General features: G+C 43.9%; 2 protein-coding genes across 4 annotated transcripts in view; both read right to left on the bottom strand.

Annotated features, from left to right (window-relative positions):
- Nucleotides 1–20,412, bottom strand: part of LOC106081747 (nicotinate phosphoribosyltransferase) — a 114,156-nt gene that overhangs the window by 47,895 nt on the left and 45,849 nt on the right. The gene's annotated exons all lie outside the window — the stretch shown is intronic.
- LOC131995535 (uncharacterized) lies at nucleotides 9,498–18,445 on the bottom strand. Its single transcript, XM_059364250.1, has 2 exons — nucleotides 17,742–18,445; nucleotides 9,498–11,729 (listed from the first exon to the last, which is right to left on the bottom strand). Exon 2 carries the CDS (start codon nucleotides 11,491–11,493, stop codon nucleotides 10,708–10,710), a length of 786 nt encoding a protein of 261 aa, XP_059220233.1. The 5' UTR covers nucleotides 11,494–11,729; nucleotides 17,742–18,445; the 3' UTR covers nucleotides 9,498–10,707.

Raw genomic sequence — 20,412 nt, 5'->3', positions numbered from 1 at the left:
TTCAACTATAACATTCTATATCATGAGGTAATTTTTAGTAGAATTTAGCAAAGGTTAAAGCGCTTCCGCTGTAGCTCACTTTGGGAAATACACTTTTAGTATACTTCCTTTTATGGATGAAATATTCTTTTAGTGCCCTGTCACTAGGATAAGAGGATAAGGGTACTATATCCTTTAGAAAAAGAGTGATTTCATTTTAGTACTATATTGCTTGAGTACTATTGTACTTTTAGTACAATCTTCTTTGGGAAGAGTACTTTACGTGCTCTTTCACTTTTGATACTGTTGGTACTCTTTTTCAATTGGGAAACGTTTATTTTGACACTCTTTCCTTGGGTCATACTATCTACCTTTCTACACTTAGTCCAATTGCCTTTACGAAGTAGTACGTTTGTCATACCATCTAGTTTAGGAATGGTGCACTCAGTTCTATTGCCCTTAGGAACTATATCTTTAGGTACTATTTCCCTTAGAAAAGGGTACTTATCGAACTATTTCCCTTGGGAAACTGTGCTTGTAGTAACCTCTCTTTCTTTCTCTTGGAAAAGGAAACTTTTAGTGCAATTTTCACTGGGATAGGGTATTTTTAGTACACTCTTCCTTGAGAAATGGATACTATCAGAGCACTTATACTTAGGGTACTCGAGTACACTTTCCTTTTTGAAAGCGCGCTTTTAGTACATTTGTCCTTTGAGAAATGAAACTTTTAATACTCTAAGGGAAACATTTACTTTAAGTTCGATTTTCCATGGAAAAGTGTATTTTTAGCACACTTTCCCCAGGGAAAGGTTACTTTTACTACACCTTCCCTTGGGATAGCGTTCTTTTAGTACACTTTTCCTTAAGAAAGGTTACTTTGAGTACACTTTTCTTTAAGAAAGGATACTTTTAGAAAACCTTTCCTTAAAAAAGGGTAATTTTAGTATACTTTGCCTACGGAATGGGTACTTTCTGTACACTGTCCCTTGGGCAGGGGTATTTTTAGAGCACCTTCCCTTGGGCAAGGGTATTTTTAGTAGACTTTACTTTGCGTAAGGGTACTTTTTGTTCACTTTCCCTTGGGAAAGAGTTTCCTTTACACCTTCCTTTGGGAAAAAGTACTTTTTGTACACTTTCTCTTGGGAAAGCGTACACTTTCTCTTGGGAAACTTTCCCTTGGGAAATTGTACATTTAGTACACTTTCTATTGGGAAAGTTCTTTTGTTCACTTTTCCTTAGGAAAGGTAAATTTAAGTACACTTTCCATTGGGAAAGGGTGCTTTTAGTGAACTTTCCATAGGGAAAGGCTACTGTTACTACACTTTCCTTTGCAAAAGGAAACTTTTAGTACACTTTCCATTGGGAAAGGAGTACTTTTAGTACATTTTCTTTTGGGAAAGAGTACTGTTAATACACTTTCCTTAGTACCCTTTCCCTTGGGAAGGGGAACTTTAGTACTCTTCCCATAGAAAGGGGTACTTTTAGTACTCTTCCAATGGGAAGGGGTACTTTCAGTACTCTTCCCATGGGAAGGGGTACTTTTAGTATACTTTCCTTTGGGAAAGGTTAATTTTAATACACCTTTGAGAAAGGGTGCTTAAGTAAATTTTCCCTTGGGAAAGGGTATTTATGGCCTTTTTCCCTTGGGCAAGGATACTTTTAGTACTCTTCCCTTGGACAAGGGTACTTTTTGTACATTTTCCCTTGGGAACGGGTACTTTCAGTACACTTTCCACTGGGAAAGAGTTACTTTTACTTTTAGTACACTTTCCTTCGGGAAAGTACTTTTTCTACACTTTTCTTTGGTAAAGGTTACATTAAGAACACTTTTCTTTGGAAAGGGGTGCTTTTAGTACACTTTGCTTTTAGTAATTTTTTCCTTTGAAAATTGGAACTTTCAATACTATATTGGAATAAAGGTACTTCTGGTAAGATTTTTCTTGGAAAAGGGTATTATTAAAACGTTTTCCCTTTAGAAAGGGTACTTTCTTTTGGAAAGGGTACTTTTAGTACATTTTAGGTATGGAAATAGTACTTTTAGTACACTTTTCCTTTGGAAAGGGTAATTTTAAAACACTGCCTTTGGAAAGGCTAGTTTTAGCACACCTTCCTTGGGAAGGGGTACTTTTAGTACACTTTCCTTTGAGAAGGGCTACTTTCAGTACACTTTCCGTTGGGAAAAGATACTTTTAGCACACTTTCCTTTGGGAAACTTTCACTTCTTACTTTTACCACACTTTCTTTTGGCGAATGGTACTTTTATTCTAATTACCATCCGGAAAGGGTAGCTTTAGTACACTTTCATTGACGAAAAGGTACTTTAAGTACACATTGCAAGGTATTTTGGTACACTTTCCTTATGGAAAGAGAAAGTTTAGTACACTTTCCTTTGGGAAAGGGTAGTTTTGGTACACTTTTCTTTAGGAGAGGTTACTTTTTCTACACATTCATTTAGTTAAGGGTCATTTTAGTACATTTTCGTTAGAGAAAGGGTACTTTCTACCACACTTTCCCATGAGAATGGGTACTTTTTTTAAACTTTTTCCATTGGAAAAGTGTCTCTTGATACCATTGGGAAATGGTCTCATAGTACACTTTTCATTGGAAAAGTGCCTCTTAGTATATTGTTCTTTGGGAAATGGTACTTTTACTACTCGTTCCTGAAGAAAAGGGTACTTTTACTACCCTTTCCTCTAAAAAAGGGTACTTTTACTACCCTTTCCTATAAAAAAGGGGACTTTTACTATACTTTGCTTTGGGAAAGATTATTTTTAGCACACTTTTGTTTTGGAAAAGGGTACTTTTACCACACTTTCTTCTGGGAAAGGGTACTTTTGCTACATTTTCCTTTGGGAGAGGTCACTTTTACTAAACTTTCCTATGCGAAAAGTTACATTTGGTACTTTTTGCCTTCGGAATGGGAACTTTTGCTACACTTTACTTTGGGAAAGCTACACTTTCATTTGGGAAAGCTACATTTTCTTTGGGATAAGATTAATCTAATACACTTTTCCCTTGAAAAGGGTACATTTACTACACTTTATCTTTGGAAAGCGAACTTTTGGTGCACCTTCCATTGGGAAAGGGTATACTTTCTTTGCGATAAGTTTCAATTGGTAAATTTTCCTTGGGAAAGGCTATTTTAGGTATCTTTAGCATCTTGGAGAATCTTTCCATTAGAGAGTGTACATTTGGTTCTCTTGGCATTGGTACTTTTTGATCGGTTATTTTTGATACATTTTACTTCGGATTTTTTTTTTGCACACTTTACGTTGGGATAGGGTATATTAAATACTTTTTCTCTTAGGAAACGGTACATTTGGTTCTCCTTACCTTGGGAAACGGTACTCTTGACATTCATTCCCTCAAGAAGATTAGTTTTTCTTAGAGAAGGCTTACTCTGCTACCCTTTGTTTTAAGAATACTTCATACTTTACTCCTTAGAAAAGGGAGTAAAATATGAGACACTTTTCTCGAGAGAAAGACAGTTTTCTTAAGATAAAGGGTACTTTTAACACTTGTCGGGAAAGAGTACTTTTGGTAATCTTTACCTTATGAAAAGCTTTTTTCGTGACGAGAGATTTAAAATACTCCTTCAGTTATTTTCATTTAACACCTTTTCCCATGGAAAATTTCTTTTCCTTGGGAATAAGTATTTGTAATACTCTTTATAAAATATTCTTTTTATTTTTTTTTTTTTTTGAGAAAAAGTCTGCTTAGTACCCTTTCCTTTGAAAAAAATACTCTTAATTTTACAAGTTTTTTGCCTGTTAGGGCTAGATCATTAAATTTTAATTTTTTTTTGTTTGTTTCTCTTTCGAGACGAGCTCAATGATCGGAGTTGCAAATGGAAAAGGAAAGCCAAAGATAGCAACACACACCAACCACTATGGGACGCGTTTTGTCTTTGGTTAGAAGACTTTTCAACCATATTAGGTGTGATGGCTTCAAGGGCCGTGCGTTGGTATGTTGTATTTGAATCGTATTAATAGCGAAAACGCATCTGTGATACAATTACCACCTTAACCAAGCTCGACAACCCTGCTGAAGCTGAGCCTCTAGAGGTCGCAATTATTATCCGATTTGCCTGAAATTGTGTACGACGGATCCTCTCATGACCATCAACATACGTGTTCATTATGGTCTGAATCGGGCAATTCTTATTCGAATTGGCTGGCATTTTACACAGGTCTCCAACATATAATTTAATTGTGGTCCAAACCGGACCATATCTTGATATCGCACTAATAGCAGAGCAAATCTTTTCTTATATCCTTTTTTGCCTAAGAAGAGATGACGGGAAAAGAACTCGACAAATGCGATCCATGGTGGAGGGTATATAAGATTCGGCCCGGCCGAACTTAGCACGCTTTTACTTGTTATAGTACAATTTTAAATAGTTGACAATAAAAAAAGCAACACTAAAATTTTAACATCAGTTATTTCCAGTCTTGCTACAGTTAAAATATTGTCTTTTCTACAGCTAAAGATCACAGCAAGATAAAAACGTTGATCCATTTAATGGATACAATATACAAATGAGGCGAAATTAAAAACACATCAACACAACAAACCTTTTGTAACATATTTAAAGATTTTCAATAAACAACCATCTCTATATAAGGGGGTAAACGAAGTACTTTGAAAAACACTAAAATTTTAACATCAGTTATTTCCAGTCTTGCTACAGTTAAAATATTGTCTTTTCTACAGCTAAAGATCACAGCAAGATAAAAACGTTGATCCATTTAATGGATACAATATACAAATGAGGCGAAATTAAAAACACATCAACACAACAAACCTTTTGTAACATATTTAAAGATTTCCAATAAACAACCATCTCTATATAAGGGGGTAAACGAAGTACTTTGAAAAAAAAATTGCGCTATCTACAGAAAAATTCTAGTTTTACTACATCTTGTCTGCGATAGCCAGAGAACAATTATTGTAATCTATTGTAATCACAAGAAAAACAAAAACATTTATAGCGACGAGTAGCCATTCCTTCATGCCAACGTCGAATGAAAAAATCAAAACACTCTGAGATGACTTTCATGATATTCGATTACTGCGTAACAAAAATGTCATCAGGAAATAAACGTTTAAAAAACGAAAACGGCATTGACAGCATACATTGTTGCATTTAAGATTAGGAAACGTACTTGATTTGAATACATATGTACATACATAGTTTTTATTTGAATACCTGAGCACAGTGGGACAGTTGGTAGCAAAATATGCAAAATATAAGATAGAGTGCAATTATTTTTATGTTGTAGTTTCTACGAAAATGTTCTTAACGTTGTTTAAACTTTGATGAGTTCATTAAGAAGAGTAAAATTATTAAATTTTCAGATGTTCAAAAGATTGTGGTTTGAATCAATTGGAATGATGCCGCTGGTTTTTGGTGCAATCATGAAACGGCAATTTTGTTTTGTAACAAAAAAAAGGAGTTAAGTTAGGCCGGGCCGAACTTTGGATACCCACTACCTCGGGTATATATGTAAACCCCCTTCCGCTACAATCCGGTGAATATTGGACAACGTATGCACCCAAATTCGGCACGGACATTGAGTGGTCTAATAAATATTGGGTTGTCCAAAAAGTAATTGCGGATTTTTCATATAGTCGGCGTTGACAAATTTTTTCACAGCTTGTGACTCTGTAATTGCATTTTTTTCTTCTGTCAGTTATCAGCTGTTACTTTTAGCTTGCTTTAAAAAAAAGTGTAAAAAAGTATATTTGATTGAAATTCATTCTAAGATTTATTTAAAATGCATTTACTTTCTTTTAAAAAATCCGCAATTACTTTTTGGGCAACCCAATATAAGTCATTTCAATTTTGTGCTGCAAAATATTGGTCTTTTTGACAGCTATATTTTAATATAGACCAATCTTATGGACACGGATGTCGAAAAGCCTAACATAAGTCACTGCGTCAAATTTCAACGAAATCGGATAATAAATGCGCTTTTTATAGGGCCAAGACTTTTAATCGAGAGTTCTTTCTATATGGCGCCCTTAAACAAAACTGGACAGATGTCGACCAAATTAAGCAAGGATATAATAATCATATTATTTTATTATAACTCCACTAGTATATACGTAGTTACATCTTAACAGGGCTGGTCTCGATCATATTTTATTCAGGTCCCGAGAACTCATATACAAGTAACATTTTCAGACAATAAATCTGCTTTTTATGGGATTAAGACCCTAAATTGAAAGATCAGTCTTTATGACAGCTATATCTAAATATATAGTCTGGTTTGACCCATATTTGGGGCGGATATCGAAAGGCTCAAAACATCTCACTATTTCAAATTTCAGCGAAATCGGATGAAAAATAATGCTTTTATGGGCATTAGACCCTTTATCAGGAGATCGGTCTATATGGCAGTTATATCTAAATATAGTCCGATCTGAACCATATTTAGGTCAGATGTCGAGAGGCTTAAAACAACCCACTGTTTAAAATTTCGAATAAACAATAAAGCTTTTATGGGCTTCAGACCCTTTATTGACAGATCGATCTATATGACAGCTATATCATAATATAGTCCAATCTAAACCATATTAAGGTCGGGTATCGGGAGGCTGAAAACAACTCACTGTTTCAAATTTTAGCGAAATCGGGTAATAAATAAAGCTTTAATGGGCTCAAGACCCTTAATCGGGAGATCGGTCTAAATGGCATCTATTGGATTGCCCAAAAAGTAATTGCGGATTTTTTAAAAGAAAGTAGATGCATTTTTAATAAAACTTAGAATGAACTTTAATCAAATATACTTTTTTTACACTTTTTTCTATATATCTAAATATAGTCAGATCTGAACCATATTTGTGTCCGATGTTGGGTGGCCTAAAACTACTCATTGTTTAAAATTTCAGAAAAATCGGTTAAAAAATAAAGCTCTTATGGGCTTCAGATCTTTTATCGAGAGATCTATCTATATGGCAGCTATATCTAAATATAGTCCGATCTGAACCATATTTGGGTCCTATGTCGGGGGGCCTAAAACTACTTACCGTTTCAAATTTCAGCGAAATCGGATATAGTCCGATTAGAACCATGTTTTGGTCAGAAATCGGGAGGATTAAATTAACCCACTGTTCCAAATTTCAGCGAAATCGGGTAATAAGAAAAGCTTTTATGTGCTTCAGAGCCTTTATCGGCAGATCGGTCTATATGACAGCTATATCCAAATATTGTCTGATTTGGCCAGATCAAGAACTTAACCAGCGTGCATCAAACAGACATATCTGTGCCAAATGTCATATGGATATTGATATTTCGCTGTGTTGCAAACGGAAAGACTAAATGAATATACCCCCATACTATGGTGGAGGATATAAAAACAGTCAAGAGTGACCCCATAAAGTATTGTATATTTATTCTTAATCGTCTCGAAATTTTAATTCCAACTATCCATGTCCGTCCGTCCGTCTGTCGAAATCACGATAGCGGTCGAAGGCGTCAAGCTAGCTGCTTGAAATTTCGCACATATACGTTATATAGATGTAGGTCGCTGGGGATTGCAAATGGGCCATATCGGTTCAGATTTGTATATAGCTCCTATATAAACCGATCTCCCGATTTGATTTCTTGCGCCCATGAAAGCCTCAATTTTTGTCCGATTTGGCTGAAATTTTGCACATAGTGCTCTGTTACGACTTCCAACAACTGTGCCAAATACGGTCCAAATCGGTTATGAAGCTGATATCGCTGATAAACTGATCTCCCGATTTGACTTCTTGAGCCCCTGGAAGCCACAATTTCTGGCTGAAATTTTGCACATAGTGTTCTGTTATGATTTTCAACAACTGTGCCAAGTACGGTTCAAATCGGCCAAGAACCTGATGTAGCTCCCATATAAACCGATCTCCCGATTTAACTTCTTGAGCCAATGGAAGCCTCAATTTTGTCCAATTTGGCTGAAATTTTGCACATTGTATTCTGTTATAACTCCCAACAACGGAGCCAAGTATGGTCCAAATCGGCCAAGAACCCGATGTAGCTTCCATAAAAACCGAACTCCCGATTTGACTTCTTGAGCCGCCTTACAAGCCGCGATTTTTTTTCGATTAGGCTGAAATTGTATATATAGTGTTCTGTTATGACTCTAAACAACTGCGCCACGTACGGTCCAACTCGGTCTACTAGATAAAGATCCCATATTTTAGCAGAATCCATGGTGGTGGATTCCCAAGATTCGACCCGGCCAAACCTAGCACCTGTTCATTTGTTATGAGTATGAGTTTCTATCATTACAGTATACGAATATGGAGAATTCCAGCAAAGAATGGGCCTAGTTATTTTCAAGCCTCTGTTTAATAGTCTTAGCAACTCTCGAAGTAAATCGTTGGAAATTTATGGAAAAAATACTCTTATTTATACATACATTAATGTGTAACGACAGGTTTCCCCTCGTGTGCTGGGGTATAACTCGCGGGGAAGGGTCCGTCACAGAAATTTATATTTGCCGAGACTAGAGTAGAGAACACGGTGTCAGGTTTTGGTTTTACAAATCTGTTTATTTAACTCAGGAAAAGTTCCTTAACGATTTAAACACTAAGGCCGAGACCTGGGATGGTTCTCTGTTGTGCCGAGCTAGGGGTACTTCGACGGTGGCTGCGCTCGTGAGACCTGGTACGGTTCTCTGGTGTGGGAACCCGGGTGTACTTCGATGGTGGCCGCGTCTGGGAGGCCTGGTACGGTTCTCGGTTGTATGAGACCTGGCCCGGTTCTCAGCTGTACGAATCCTGGTATGGTTCCCGGTTGTATGAGACCTGGTACGGTTCTCAGCTGTGAGCCCGGATGTCCCTGGACAGGGGCGTAAGAGGACTATGGCAACCCGCTCTGAGGAAGGGGTCCTGCTGGCGTGGACGATCGCAGTGCGAGATGGGTGAAGACCTGGACCGGTTCTTGCACCCTGGTGAGTGGCTTGGCGTGGGGTCCGCGAAGTGGGATCGTGGGACCGTCCGTCTTTCGTCAGTTATGTCCCTACCGTGCGGTGTCGGTCGGGGTCTATCGCTAACGCGGCGTACCCAATGTGGCGCAAAACAAACTGCCCACGGACGTTCGCGGTGTCGGCGGCAAACACGAGGCTAAAACGGTGCAGTGGCCACGAAAGTTCACTGGTTGCGGGAAAGTTTAACGAAGCGGTTACGTTGCAGTGACCACGAGAGTTCACTGTCTACGGGTCTCAGACAGCAAAGATTAACGAAGCATTTACGTTGCAGTGTCCACGAAAGTTCACTGTTTGCGGGAAGGTCTAACGAAGCGTCTACGGTGCAGGGACCACGAAAGTTCACTGGTTGCGGGGCTCAGACGGCAAAGATTAACGAAGCATTTACGTTGCAGTGACCACGAAAGTTCACTGTTTGCGGGAAGGTCTAACGAAGCGTCTACGGTGCAGTGACCACGAAAGTTCACTGTTTGCGGGGCTCAGACGGCAAAGATTAACGTAGCATTTACGTTGCAGTGACCACGGAAGTTCACTGTTTGCGGGAAAGTTTAACGAAGCGGTTACGTTGCAGTGACCACGAGAGTTCACTGTCTACGGGTCTCAGACAGCAAAGATTAACGAAGCATTTACGTTGCAGTGTCCACGAAAGTTCACTGTTTGCGGGAAGGTCTAACGAAGCGTCTACGGTGCAGGGACCACGAAAGTTCACTGGTTGCGGGGCTCAGACGGCAAAGATTAACGAAGCATTTACGTTGCAGTGACCACGAAAGTTCACTGTTTGCGGGAAGGTCTAACGAAGCGGTTACGTTGCAGTGACCACGAAAGTTCACTGTTTACGGGGCTCAGACGGCAAAGATTAACGATAATACCCGGCTCTCGAACACTGTCACTTTAGTCTTTTGTCCATGTCACTTAGCACTTTTCACTCTACTCACCGATATCTCCTTGGCTTCACACTCGTTGCTTCGCCTCCGACGGTGGACTTCTGATCTCCTTTGCCTGTTGCACCCCTCCTTTTATTCGTTCTCGCTCATACCTGGTTTTCAAATTCACCACAGCAGCGATCATCCAACGCCAGGCATTCTCCCTTCAACCATCCAATGTACATGCGTATGGTCGCTGTCGTTGCTGGCTGACCAACAATCATGTGGGGCCCTTGCCTATGCCAACCACATGTGCGTGTGTGTGTCCCTTGTTGTGGCTGGCTGACCGACGCATCAGCAGAGCCCTTTGTCTATCCAACAGCCATGTGCATGCGTTTGTTCGTTGTCGTTGGTGGCTGCCTACCCATCCTGAGTGTCGCCGTGGTGTCTGGCTGCCGTGAATATCACTACCATTGGCTATGCTATTTTGTTTGTAGTCATACGGTAACTTGTTATGATCATTTTTGGAGCTAACTTGTAAACAAGTATGAGGGCCACTCATTCAGGCGGGAAATCACTGCCTGTTTCTTTTTTTTTTTGGGAACAAACTGATAAAATGGTCATGGGCAAAACAATCGATACTGGCAAGGCGTACACACAGCGAATACACTGTGAGAAATTACCGATTAGTTACTACTACAAAGTACACTGAGAAAAATAATTCATTTAAATTAATTCATTAATTCAAATTCATTAACCCAAATTCATTTTAAATAATTCAACATAAAAAGGCAACACAGGTTAAACACGAATGGAGACGCCACTGGGTGTGGACGGAAACGAGCCAGCGACTTCCGTCATCACACTACTCCCCTCCTCCGGGAAGAGCTGGTTCATCTCGGCATTACGAACACCTTCCCTTGGCGGTTAACCATAATGCGGTAGCGGCGGCCGCAGATCTCCACTACCTTCTTGTACTGCCGATGCGGCACATGGAAGGCTAGGGCTACCCGGATGTGGCGTTGGAGGGCCGGCTGGACCTCGTCCGGCAAGCGCTCTTGGCAGTTGTAGGCGTAGTTCCGCTGTAGAGGTGGCGTCGGTACCACAATTGCGCTGGACAATCGTGCTGGTGGCGGGGTCGGGACCCGGGTCGCTGTCAAGCGTGGGTTTCGCCTGGACGTCGGCATCTCCGTCTCGGAAGCGGTCGAATCAACGTAACGCGGCGACGTCGACACAGCCGGTGCAGGTCCCATCACGCCTAGCTCCTCAGCTGATGACTCATCGGAACTCTGAGCTGGGGATACCTCGGGCGGCGGGGTCGGTGGATTTGAGGGTACGAACCTGAAGGGGCGCGGTAGCGAGTTTGGCGGTACCTCCTCGTCGGATGACAATTCCACAATTTGTATTACCTCCAGCGGGGGCGTCGGTGGACGTCTAGGTAGCAACCGGTATGGCCGCGTCGGTGTCGGCGGCCCCTCGGAGTCTGACGACAGGACGATTGTGCCCTGGATGGGTGCGGTCGGCCTACGCACTAGGGGTTCCACCAGCGGTCTCTGTGCCGGGGGTGTTGCTGGCCTCAGCCTGGGTTGCGCCTCACCGCTAGTTTGCCCCGGTGCCATGGCTGGCCTGGGTATTGGTCGCACCGCCACTACCGGGCGCGAGACGGGCTTGGTCACCATCCTCTCCAGCCTTACGTAGCACGGGGGTAGCTGCAACTACTGTGGCCGAGGAGACTTCGAGGTCCGTCTGCGGGATTCTAGCGGGCGCCTTCTGCGGGGAATTGATCGGCCGGGGCCTCGGCTGCCTTGTGCAGTCTCTTGCTGTTGCCACTGCTGCTTGAAATAGGCCTTTGTTTTCACCGGGGTCTGTTCGGGATCCATGATTGGGTGCGGCGGTAACGCTGTAGGTGAAGTATCTAGAGACGGGCGAGAAGAGATTGGAGAGGTAATACTTAAGCAATGTTCTACCGTTCTTTTCGCGTTAGTGTGTTGGTCAACTTCGTCCGCTGTAGTAAGAGGTTTTATCTCGCTGAGATGGGCTGTTCGGACGTCTCCTTTGACACGTCCACGTATACTGACTATTACTGGGGACGGATAACTCAGAACCTCGTACGGGCCATCGTATTTTGGGGCGAGCTTCGCTGCAAAGCTATCGATGGCCTTGGACAGCGGGTGTTGCCGAACTAACACCAGGTCTCCTACTGCTGGTTTCCATGACCTTCGCCTCAGGTTGTAGTGTCTTCTTTGATCTTCCCCCGATCGTCCCAGCTGATTGCGTACAATCTTGAAGACTTCGCGAAGTTCCTTGGCTTTGTCGTTGGGGTCCTGCTTCCTTGTGCCAGTTCCAATGGCACATTCGTCGTACAAAGCGCTAGGCAAACGAGGTTCTCGACCCTGCACTAAATATGCGGGGCTGTAGCCAGTAGATTCGGATGTGCTCGTATTGACCGCGAGGTTTATCTCCGGTATGTGCTCATCCCATTTGTTGTGTTGATTTTTACAGAGCTGAGCTATCATAGTCTTCACGGTTCTATTGGCTCGTTCCGTGGGGTTCTCCTGCGGAGTGTATGGCGCGGTAAATTGTCTTCGCACACCGATCTCTTGCAGGTATTTTTCCAGTACTCGACTGGTAAACTGGCTGCCATTGTCGGTGATAAAGACTTTCGGAGTACCAAACCTACCAAGTATTCGCTCACGAAATGCCTTGACCACTCCCTCGACAGTTGCCTTCCGTTGTGGCACCAGCTCAACCCATTTGGAGAATCGGTCGATAAACACCAGCAACGTCGTGTTCCCATGCTTGGTTCTTGGGAGCGGGCCCACAAAATCGGCGCACACGGTTGCCCACGGCTCTTCTGGAATACTCAGTAACATTTCTCCTGCTGGTGCCCGCTGACTTGGTTTGTACCGTTGACAGGATTCGCAGCTCTTGACGAATTTCGATATATCCCGCAGCATTCCCGGCCAGTAGTACCGACTACATACCCGGCTGATTGTCTTCCGTACACCCAGATGACCTGCCGCTGGCTGACTATGATTCTCGTGGAGCACACGGGAACGTAGAGGGGTCGGGACGCAGAGTTTCCAAGGTGTGCAATCCACATCAGTGGGATGGCGGGTGATATGCCGATAGAGTTGGCCACCAACCAAGGAATAGTCGGGAAACTTTGCTGGGTTCTTTTGCATTTCGGCAAGTCGTGTCTTGATCCAGCAACAGTCTTCAGTGGTTTCCGCCACGGCTCTATGCAGAGTTTCGATGGGTTGACGGGACAGGGCATCTGCCACCACGTTGAGTCCTCCTTTACGGTACTTGATCGTATACGTATATTGCTGTAGCTCCAAAGCCCATCTAGCTAATCGGCCGGTTGGGTTGTCGATGGAGTTGAGCCACTTTAGCGCCAGATGATCGGTTAACACTTGGAACTGGTATCCTTCGAGATATGGCCTCATTTTCCTTATTCCCCACACGATAGCCAGGCATTCCTTTTCAGTTGCCGAGTAGTTCTTCTCGGCCGCATTCAGAGTTCGGCTGGCATAGGCAATAACCCGCTCACCTTCCTCGAACTCCTGGGTAAGTACTGCGCCAAGACCGTAGTCACTCGCATCGGTTTGCAGGAGGAACATCCGCCCGAAATCTGGACACGCTAGCACCGGCGCCTGGGTTAATTGCGCTTTCAAAAGTTCAAACACCGTTTGTTGTTCCTCTGTCCACCGCCAGTGTTTACCCTTCTTCAGGAGTGACGTCAGAGGATGTGCGGTCGTGGCAAACTCGGGGACAAATCGTCTGTACCACGAGACTACTCCCATGAATCGCCTTAACTCTTTCGGAGTCGTGGGCGCTTTCATTTCTTGTATTGCAGCTACTTTGTCTGGATCGGTATGTATGCCCTGTCCGCTGACCACGTGTCCAAGGTATTTCGTTTCTCGTTTAAAAAACTCACATTTTTCGGGATTAATGCGCAGATTGGCCGCCCGAAGTCGGCGGAAAACTTCCTGCAAATTAGCCAGGTGCTCCTCCAGTGTTCTTCCAATGACAATAATATCGTCTAAATAGGCGAAGGCGAAGGGTTCGAGTTCAGGCCCGATTACACTGTCGAGGGCTCGTTGAAACGTTGCGGGCGCAGAATGCAGGCCAAATGGCATTACTCGCCACTGGAATAAGCCACGCCCCGCGACAGTAAAGGCCGTATATTTCTTGCTGTCTTCGTCGAGGGGTATCTGCCAATACCCGTCCTTCAAGTCCAAGCTACTGACGTACCTGGCTTCGCGCAAGCGGTCCAGGATTGAAGTAATACGTGGCAGCGGGTAGGCATCCGGATCGGACCTACTGTTCAGGTGGCGGAAGTCCATGCAGAGACGCCAGGTACCATTCCTCTTCTGGGCCAAGGTAATGGGCGAACTGTAGGCACTTCTGGACGGTTCGATAAATCCACTAGCTAGGAGTTCGTTAATCTTCGCGTCAATTATGGCCTGCATGGCAGGGTTTCGTGCCGCATATCTTAGTTTAAAAGGCCGATCATCCGTCATTACGATGCGATGGGTGGCGGCTGTCGAGGGTCCCTGAATATCGCGGAACTGTTGTAATTCTTCATCTAAGAAGGCTTGAATTCTTTCTTGGTCGTGATCGCTATGCTCACTCACCTGTCCATGCGTTAGGATCGACGGGCTTTCGGAGGTCCGGCGGCAAAGTGGATACGGCATTTCGCATGGGCAAACTACGCTGATCACCCGATTTTGTTCGGTGGTAGGAGCTGTATCTAATCCTGATCCCAGGGAAGAGAATATGCAGGACATGCCGGCCAGGGTGAGTCGCGCTCCAACTTTGGCGAGAAAGTCCAATCCTATGATTACTTCCTCTGTGGCATCCGGCATGACTAGGAGCCTGATTGGTACATGTTGGTTTCCCAGATCGATGTTGGCCTCTATTGCATGCTGCACCTGACGCTGGGAGCCGTCTGCCAGCAGCACTGTCGTTGTGTATGGGAGCTTTGGATGGAATTCCTCTATGGCCTGCGCAAATGATTCGCTGATAAAACAACAGGTTGCTCCGGTGTCAATAGTGGCCGCTGTGCGTCTATTCCCTATCCCGATGGTGGCCACCAGTCGGGTAGGCTCTACATGCAAAGTGGCATTCAATCGCGGGGGCTGGAGGTTGTATGGGGACCCGTCTCCCCCGGTTCTTGGCGGGTCCGGCTCTCGTTTCCCGATGTTTTCCGACAGCAATGGATAGAGCGGATGCCGCGCCGTCCACAGTCCCAACAGAAGAGAACGGGCTCGTTTCGGCACTGAACTGCGAAGTGCCCATCTTGACCACAACGGCGGCACGCGGTGCGTGGGTTGATACGAGCGGCTTGGGGTTCATGAGTATCTTCCGGATCTATTCTTCGGTGCTGCTCTCGCGCCGGCGGCGTCAGTGCGGGCAGGCTCTCCAGGTCGTCAGCCATTTCCAACAAATCTTGTAGTGTGCGGAAATCACGTCTGCGGATGTACCATAAGTACTCTGGCAGGGCATTACGGAATATTCTTTCGACCTTTTGTTCCTCCGTGTAATTAGTATGCCTCATCAGGTTTTGCATGCTCAGCGAGTAGTTTTTGAACGACTCCCTTTGTTTTTGTCGTCGCTTGCGTATGTCGTCATCCAGTTGCTCGAAGAACCGGACTGGGAGAAAGAACCTTAGGAAGTCCGTTTTAAAGCTTCCCCAATTACGCCACGACCGATTATTATTCCGGTACCACACCAACGCTCGGTTTCGTAGCACCTCGGGCATCATCTTCGGGAGGACATTCATATCGGTGTCGTACATCTGCGAAAGCTCCTCTATTCGCTCGACAAATTCTAAGGGTTCCTTTTCCCCGTCGAAATGTACACCCCATTTCCGCACTTGATCCGCTACAGCACGAATATCGGTGGCGGGTGTCTGTGTCTGGGGCCGTGGATGTGTTTCTGTGTTTGCTGACTGGAGTCGCCAATATGTCTCTACGCTTGATTCACCATGTTCCGGGGCCGCACTCGGCATCGATGTGTAGTCGGTGGCTTGGCCTCCAGTCGGCGTCGGGTCGGTCGCCTCGGTAATAACGATTGCGGGATCCTTAGATGGGGTCGTATCCGTCTTGTTATCCCGTTTGGAAGATACGGTCTCATGTGTCGCTTGCAGCCCCAGAAGGCGTTTGAGGACGTCTTGGTCGTGCTGCCCACCTATGAATTGGCTAAAACGGCGCCGCAACTCATCGACGGTTCCACCGATTTCCAGGCCAAATTCGCTGAGGTAGTTTCCCAATTCCTCCTTCCGTAAGTTATAGACCCACGATGTGCGCAGTGTAGTTGTCATATTAAGGATTCAACTCGTTGTAGTGGTCGAATAAACAGATTGTGGTACTCCTTTCGCTAGTGCGGTTGTTTGTTTCTCTACTCAGGTCCCTGCTCGGGCGCCACTGTAACGACAGGTTTCCCCTCGTGTGCTGGGGTATAACTCGCGGGGAAGGGTCCGTCACAGAAATTTATATTTGCCGAGACTAGAGTAGAGAACACGGAGTCAGGTTTTGGTTTTACAAATCTGTTTATTTAACTCAGGAAAAGTTCCTTAACGATTTAAACACTAAGGCCGAGACCTGGGATGGTTCTCTGTTGTGCCGAGCTAGGGGTACTTCGACGGTGGCTGCGCTCGTGAGACCTGGTACGGTTCTCTGGTGTGGGAACCCGGGTGTACTTCGATGGTGGCCGCGTCTGGGAGGCCTGGTACGGTTCTCGGTTGTATGAGACCTGGCCCGGTTCTCAGCTGTACGAATCCTGGTATGGTTCCCGGTTGTATGAGACCTGGTACGGTTCTCAGCTGTGAGCCCGGATGTCCCTGGACAGGGGCGTAAGAGGACTATGGCAACCCGCTCTGAGGAAGGGGTCCTGCTGGCGTGGACGATCGCAGTGCGAGATGGGTGAAGACCTGGACCGGTTCTTGCACCCTGGTGAGTGGCTTGGCGTGGGGTCCGCGAAGTGGGATCGTGGGACCGTCCGTCTTTCGTCAGTTATGTCCCTACCGTGCGGTGTCGGTCGGGGTCTATCGCTAACGCGGCGTACCCAATGTGGCGCAAAACAAACTGCCCACGGACGTTCGCGGTGTCGGCGGGAAACACGAGGCTAAAACGGTGCAGTGGCCACGAAAGTTCACTGGTTGCGGGAAAGTTTAACGAAGCGGTTACGTTGCAGTGACCACGAGAGTTCACTGTCTACGGGTCTCAGACAGCAAAGATTAACGAAGCATTTACGTTGCAGTGTCCACGAAAGTTCACTGTTTGCGGGAAGGTCTAACGAAGCGTCTACGGTGCAGGGACCACGAAAGTTCACTGGTTGCGGGGCTCAGACGGCAAAGATTAACGAAGCATTTACGTTGCAGTGACCACGAAAGTTCACTGTTTGCGGGAAGGTCTAACGAAGCGTCTACGGTGCAGTGACCACGAAAGTTCACTGTTTGCGGGGCTCAGACGGCAAAGATTAACGTAGCATTTACGTTGCAGTGACCACGGAAGTTCACTGTTTGCGGGAAAGTTTAACGAAGCGGTTACGTTGCAGTGACCACGAGAGTTCACTGTCTACGGGTCTCAGACAGCAAAGATTAACGAAGCATTTACGTTGCAGTGTCCACGAAAGTTCACTGTTTGCGGGAAGGTCTAACGAAGCGTCTACGGTGCAGGGACCACGAAAGTTCACTGGTTGCGGGGCTCAGACGGCAAAGATTAACGAAGCATTTACGTTGCAGTGACCACGAAAGTTCACTGTTTGCGGGAAGGTCTAACGAAGCGGTTACGTTGCAGTGACCACGAAAGTTCACTGTTTACGGGGCTCAGACGGCAAAGATTAACGATAATACCCGGCTCTCGAACACTGTCACTTTAGTCTTTTGTCCATGTCACTTAGCACTTTTCACTCTACTCACCGATATCTCCTTGGCTTCACACTCGTTGCTTCGCCTCCGACGGTGGACTTCTGATCTCCTTTGCCTGTTGCACCCCTCCTTTTATTCGTTCTCGCTCATACCTGGTTTTCAAATTCACCACAGCAGCGATCATCCAACGCCAGGCATTCTCCCTTCAACCATCCAATGTACATGCGTATGGTCGCTGTCGTTGCTGGCTGACCAACAATCATGTGGGGCCCTTGCCTATGCCAACCACATGTGCGTGTGTGTGTCCCTTGTTGTGGCTGGCTGACCGACGCATCAGCAGAGCCCTTTGTCTATCCAACAGCCATGTGCATGCGTTTGTTCGTTGTCGTTGGTGGCTGCCTACCCATCCTGAGTGTCGCCGTGGTGTCTGGCTGCCGTGAATATCACTACCATTGGCTATGCTATTTTGTTTGTAGTCATACGGTAACTTGTTATGATCATTTTTGGAGCTAACTTGTAAACAAGTATGAGGGCCACTCATTCAGGCGGGAAATCACTGCCTGTTTCTTTTTTTTTTGGGAACAAACTGATAAAATGGTCATGGGCAAAACAATCGATACTGGCAAGGCGTACACACAGCGAATACACTGTGAGAAATTACCGATTAGTTACTACTACAAAGTACACTGAGAAAAATAATTCATTTAAATTAATTCATTAATTCAAATTCATTAACCCAAATTCATTTTAAATAATTCAACATAAAAAGGCAACACAGGTTAAACACGAATGGAGACGCCACTGGGTGTGGACGGAAACGAGCCAGCGACTTCCGTCATCACAAATGTCAGTATTAACCTTGTACAATTTCCTAAGGATATCAAATGATAATGAAATGACCTAACTTAAGGTATGACCGCAATGGAAAATATCGAATCCCATTTGATCTTCTTTCATTTTCTATGACTATTATATGATTCAATTTTGAAATTCAAGACTTATTACTCATTCACCACAAAATTAAAAGAAAAAATACTTTTCCAGTGAAAATACCAATGGAATTATATTTGTTCAGCCTCTGGGAGTTAAAACAATGTTGTGCTACTTACTCATTGCACTACTCATTAATATCAGAAATAAATATATATACTACACTGAAAAATGTTCTGTCCTAACTAAATTTTTAACTTTCATATTGATGAATTTTATTTTTAATGATAGTATAATATTGATCCTTAACTTTACATCTTATTTTTAAAGGAAAAAATCGATGAATATCGAAACATAGCCGAAAAGAACAATGTTGTGATATAGTTAAGGAAAGAGAAAAAGAAAAGCCTTACAAATAGTGGAGGAAATCGGCAGTCATTTTTGAAGTTAAATGTAAATCTCATTTAACGAAATTCAGCGATCGAATTTCGAAGTAAAAGGTTGTTCCCGTTCGCACATGGAGACTTTAATTTTAAGATAACATCCTTATTTGAAGTCTTGCTTCTTTCGAACGAAATCAGTTCTTCGATGAAGAAAAAAATCTTAGATTTGCAGTAATCTTTAGAGCAGTATGTATCCGAGTATAGATCTTTTAATGTTATTTCTGTGTCTTCTGCATTTTGGAACAAGCTTATCCCGCTCCGATGACCTGTAATAATGTAAAACCAGTAAGGAAAGGCAAAAGTCGGGCGGTACTGACTTTATAATACCCTACACCTACCCTATAGGTACAAAGTGGGAGCTATGTCTAATTCTGAAACAGTTTTGATAGACCTCGCCGGATGTTTTCAGATGGATTATTAAACAATCCGTATCAAATTTCTGGCAAATATATTTAAACTGTAATAACTACGATTCACAAATGGCAACATTATTGGAAATTACCCAAAATTTGACGAACACATATATGGAAGATATATCTAATTCTAAATCGATTTCGAGCAAACTTCTCAGATAATATGGTACTCGTCGAGAAAAGCGTTGTGCAAAATTGATCAAAAAATGCGCTTGCAGTGGCTCTAGAAGTGAAAATAGGGCGATATACATATATGACAGCTATATCTAAATCTGAACCGATTTTTACGAAATTCACGAGTAATGTCGAGAGTCATAAGAAAATCCTTTCTGTCAAATTTCGAGAGAATCGGTTACCAAATGACCATTTCTTTGCATTATTACTGCAAATCGGACGAACATATGTATGGGAGCTAAATCCAAATCTGAACCGATTTCAACTAAACTTTATAGGTATTATGGAAGTCGTCGAGGTTGTGAAAATTTTTGGGAGGATTCGCCAATAAATGCGCTTGCAGTGGCTCCAAGAGTCAAAATCGGGTGAAATATATATATGAGAGCTATATCTAAATCTTAACCGATTTCTACGAAATTCACCAACAATATAAAGATTCGCAAGAAAATCCTTCCTGCCAAATTTCGAGAGAATCGGTTAATAAATGACAATTTTATTGCAGTATAACTGCAAATCGGTCGAACATATATATGGGAGCAATGTCCAAATCTGAGCCGATTTTTTTCAATTTCAATAGGCTTCGTCTCTAGGCCGAAAAACATGCCCATACCAAATTTGAAGAGGATCGGATGAAAATTGCGAACTGTAGTTTGTACACAAATTAACATGGACAGACGGACATAGCTAAATCGAATCAGAAAGTGATTCTGAGTCGATCGGTATACTTATCAATGGGTCTATCTCTCTTCCTTTTGGCAGTTA

The sequence above is a fragment of the Stomoxys calcitrans genome, chromosome 3, assembly GCF_963082655.1.
Source record: "Stomoxys calcitrans chromosome 3, idStoCalc2.1, whole genome shotgun sequence".
Taxonomy (NCBI): Eukaryota; Metazoa; Arthropoda; class Insecta; order Diptera; family Muscidae; genus Stomoxys; species Stomoxys calcitrans.
This window is presented reverse-complemented; position numbering and strand designations above follow the sequence as displayed.

Coding starts and splice junctions, on each gene's coding strand:
- LOC131995535 (XM_059364250.1), bottom strand. CDS start 11,493: ATGGTGACCAAGCCCGTCTCGCGCCCGGTAGTGGCGGTGCGACCAATA.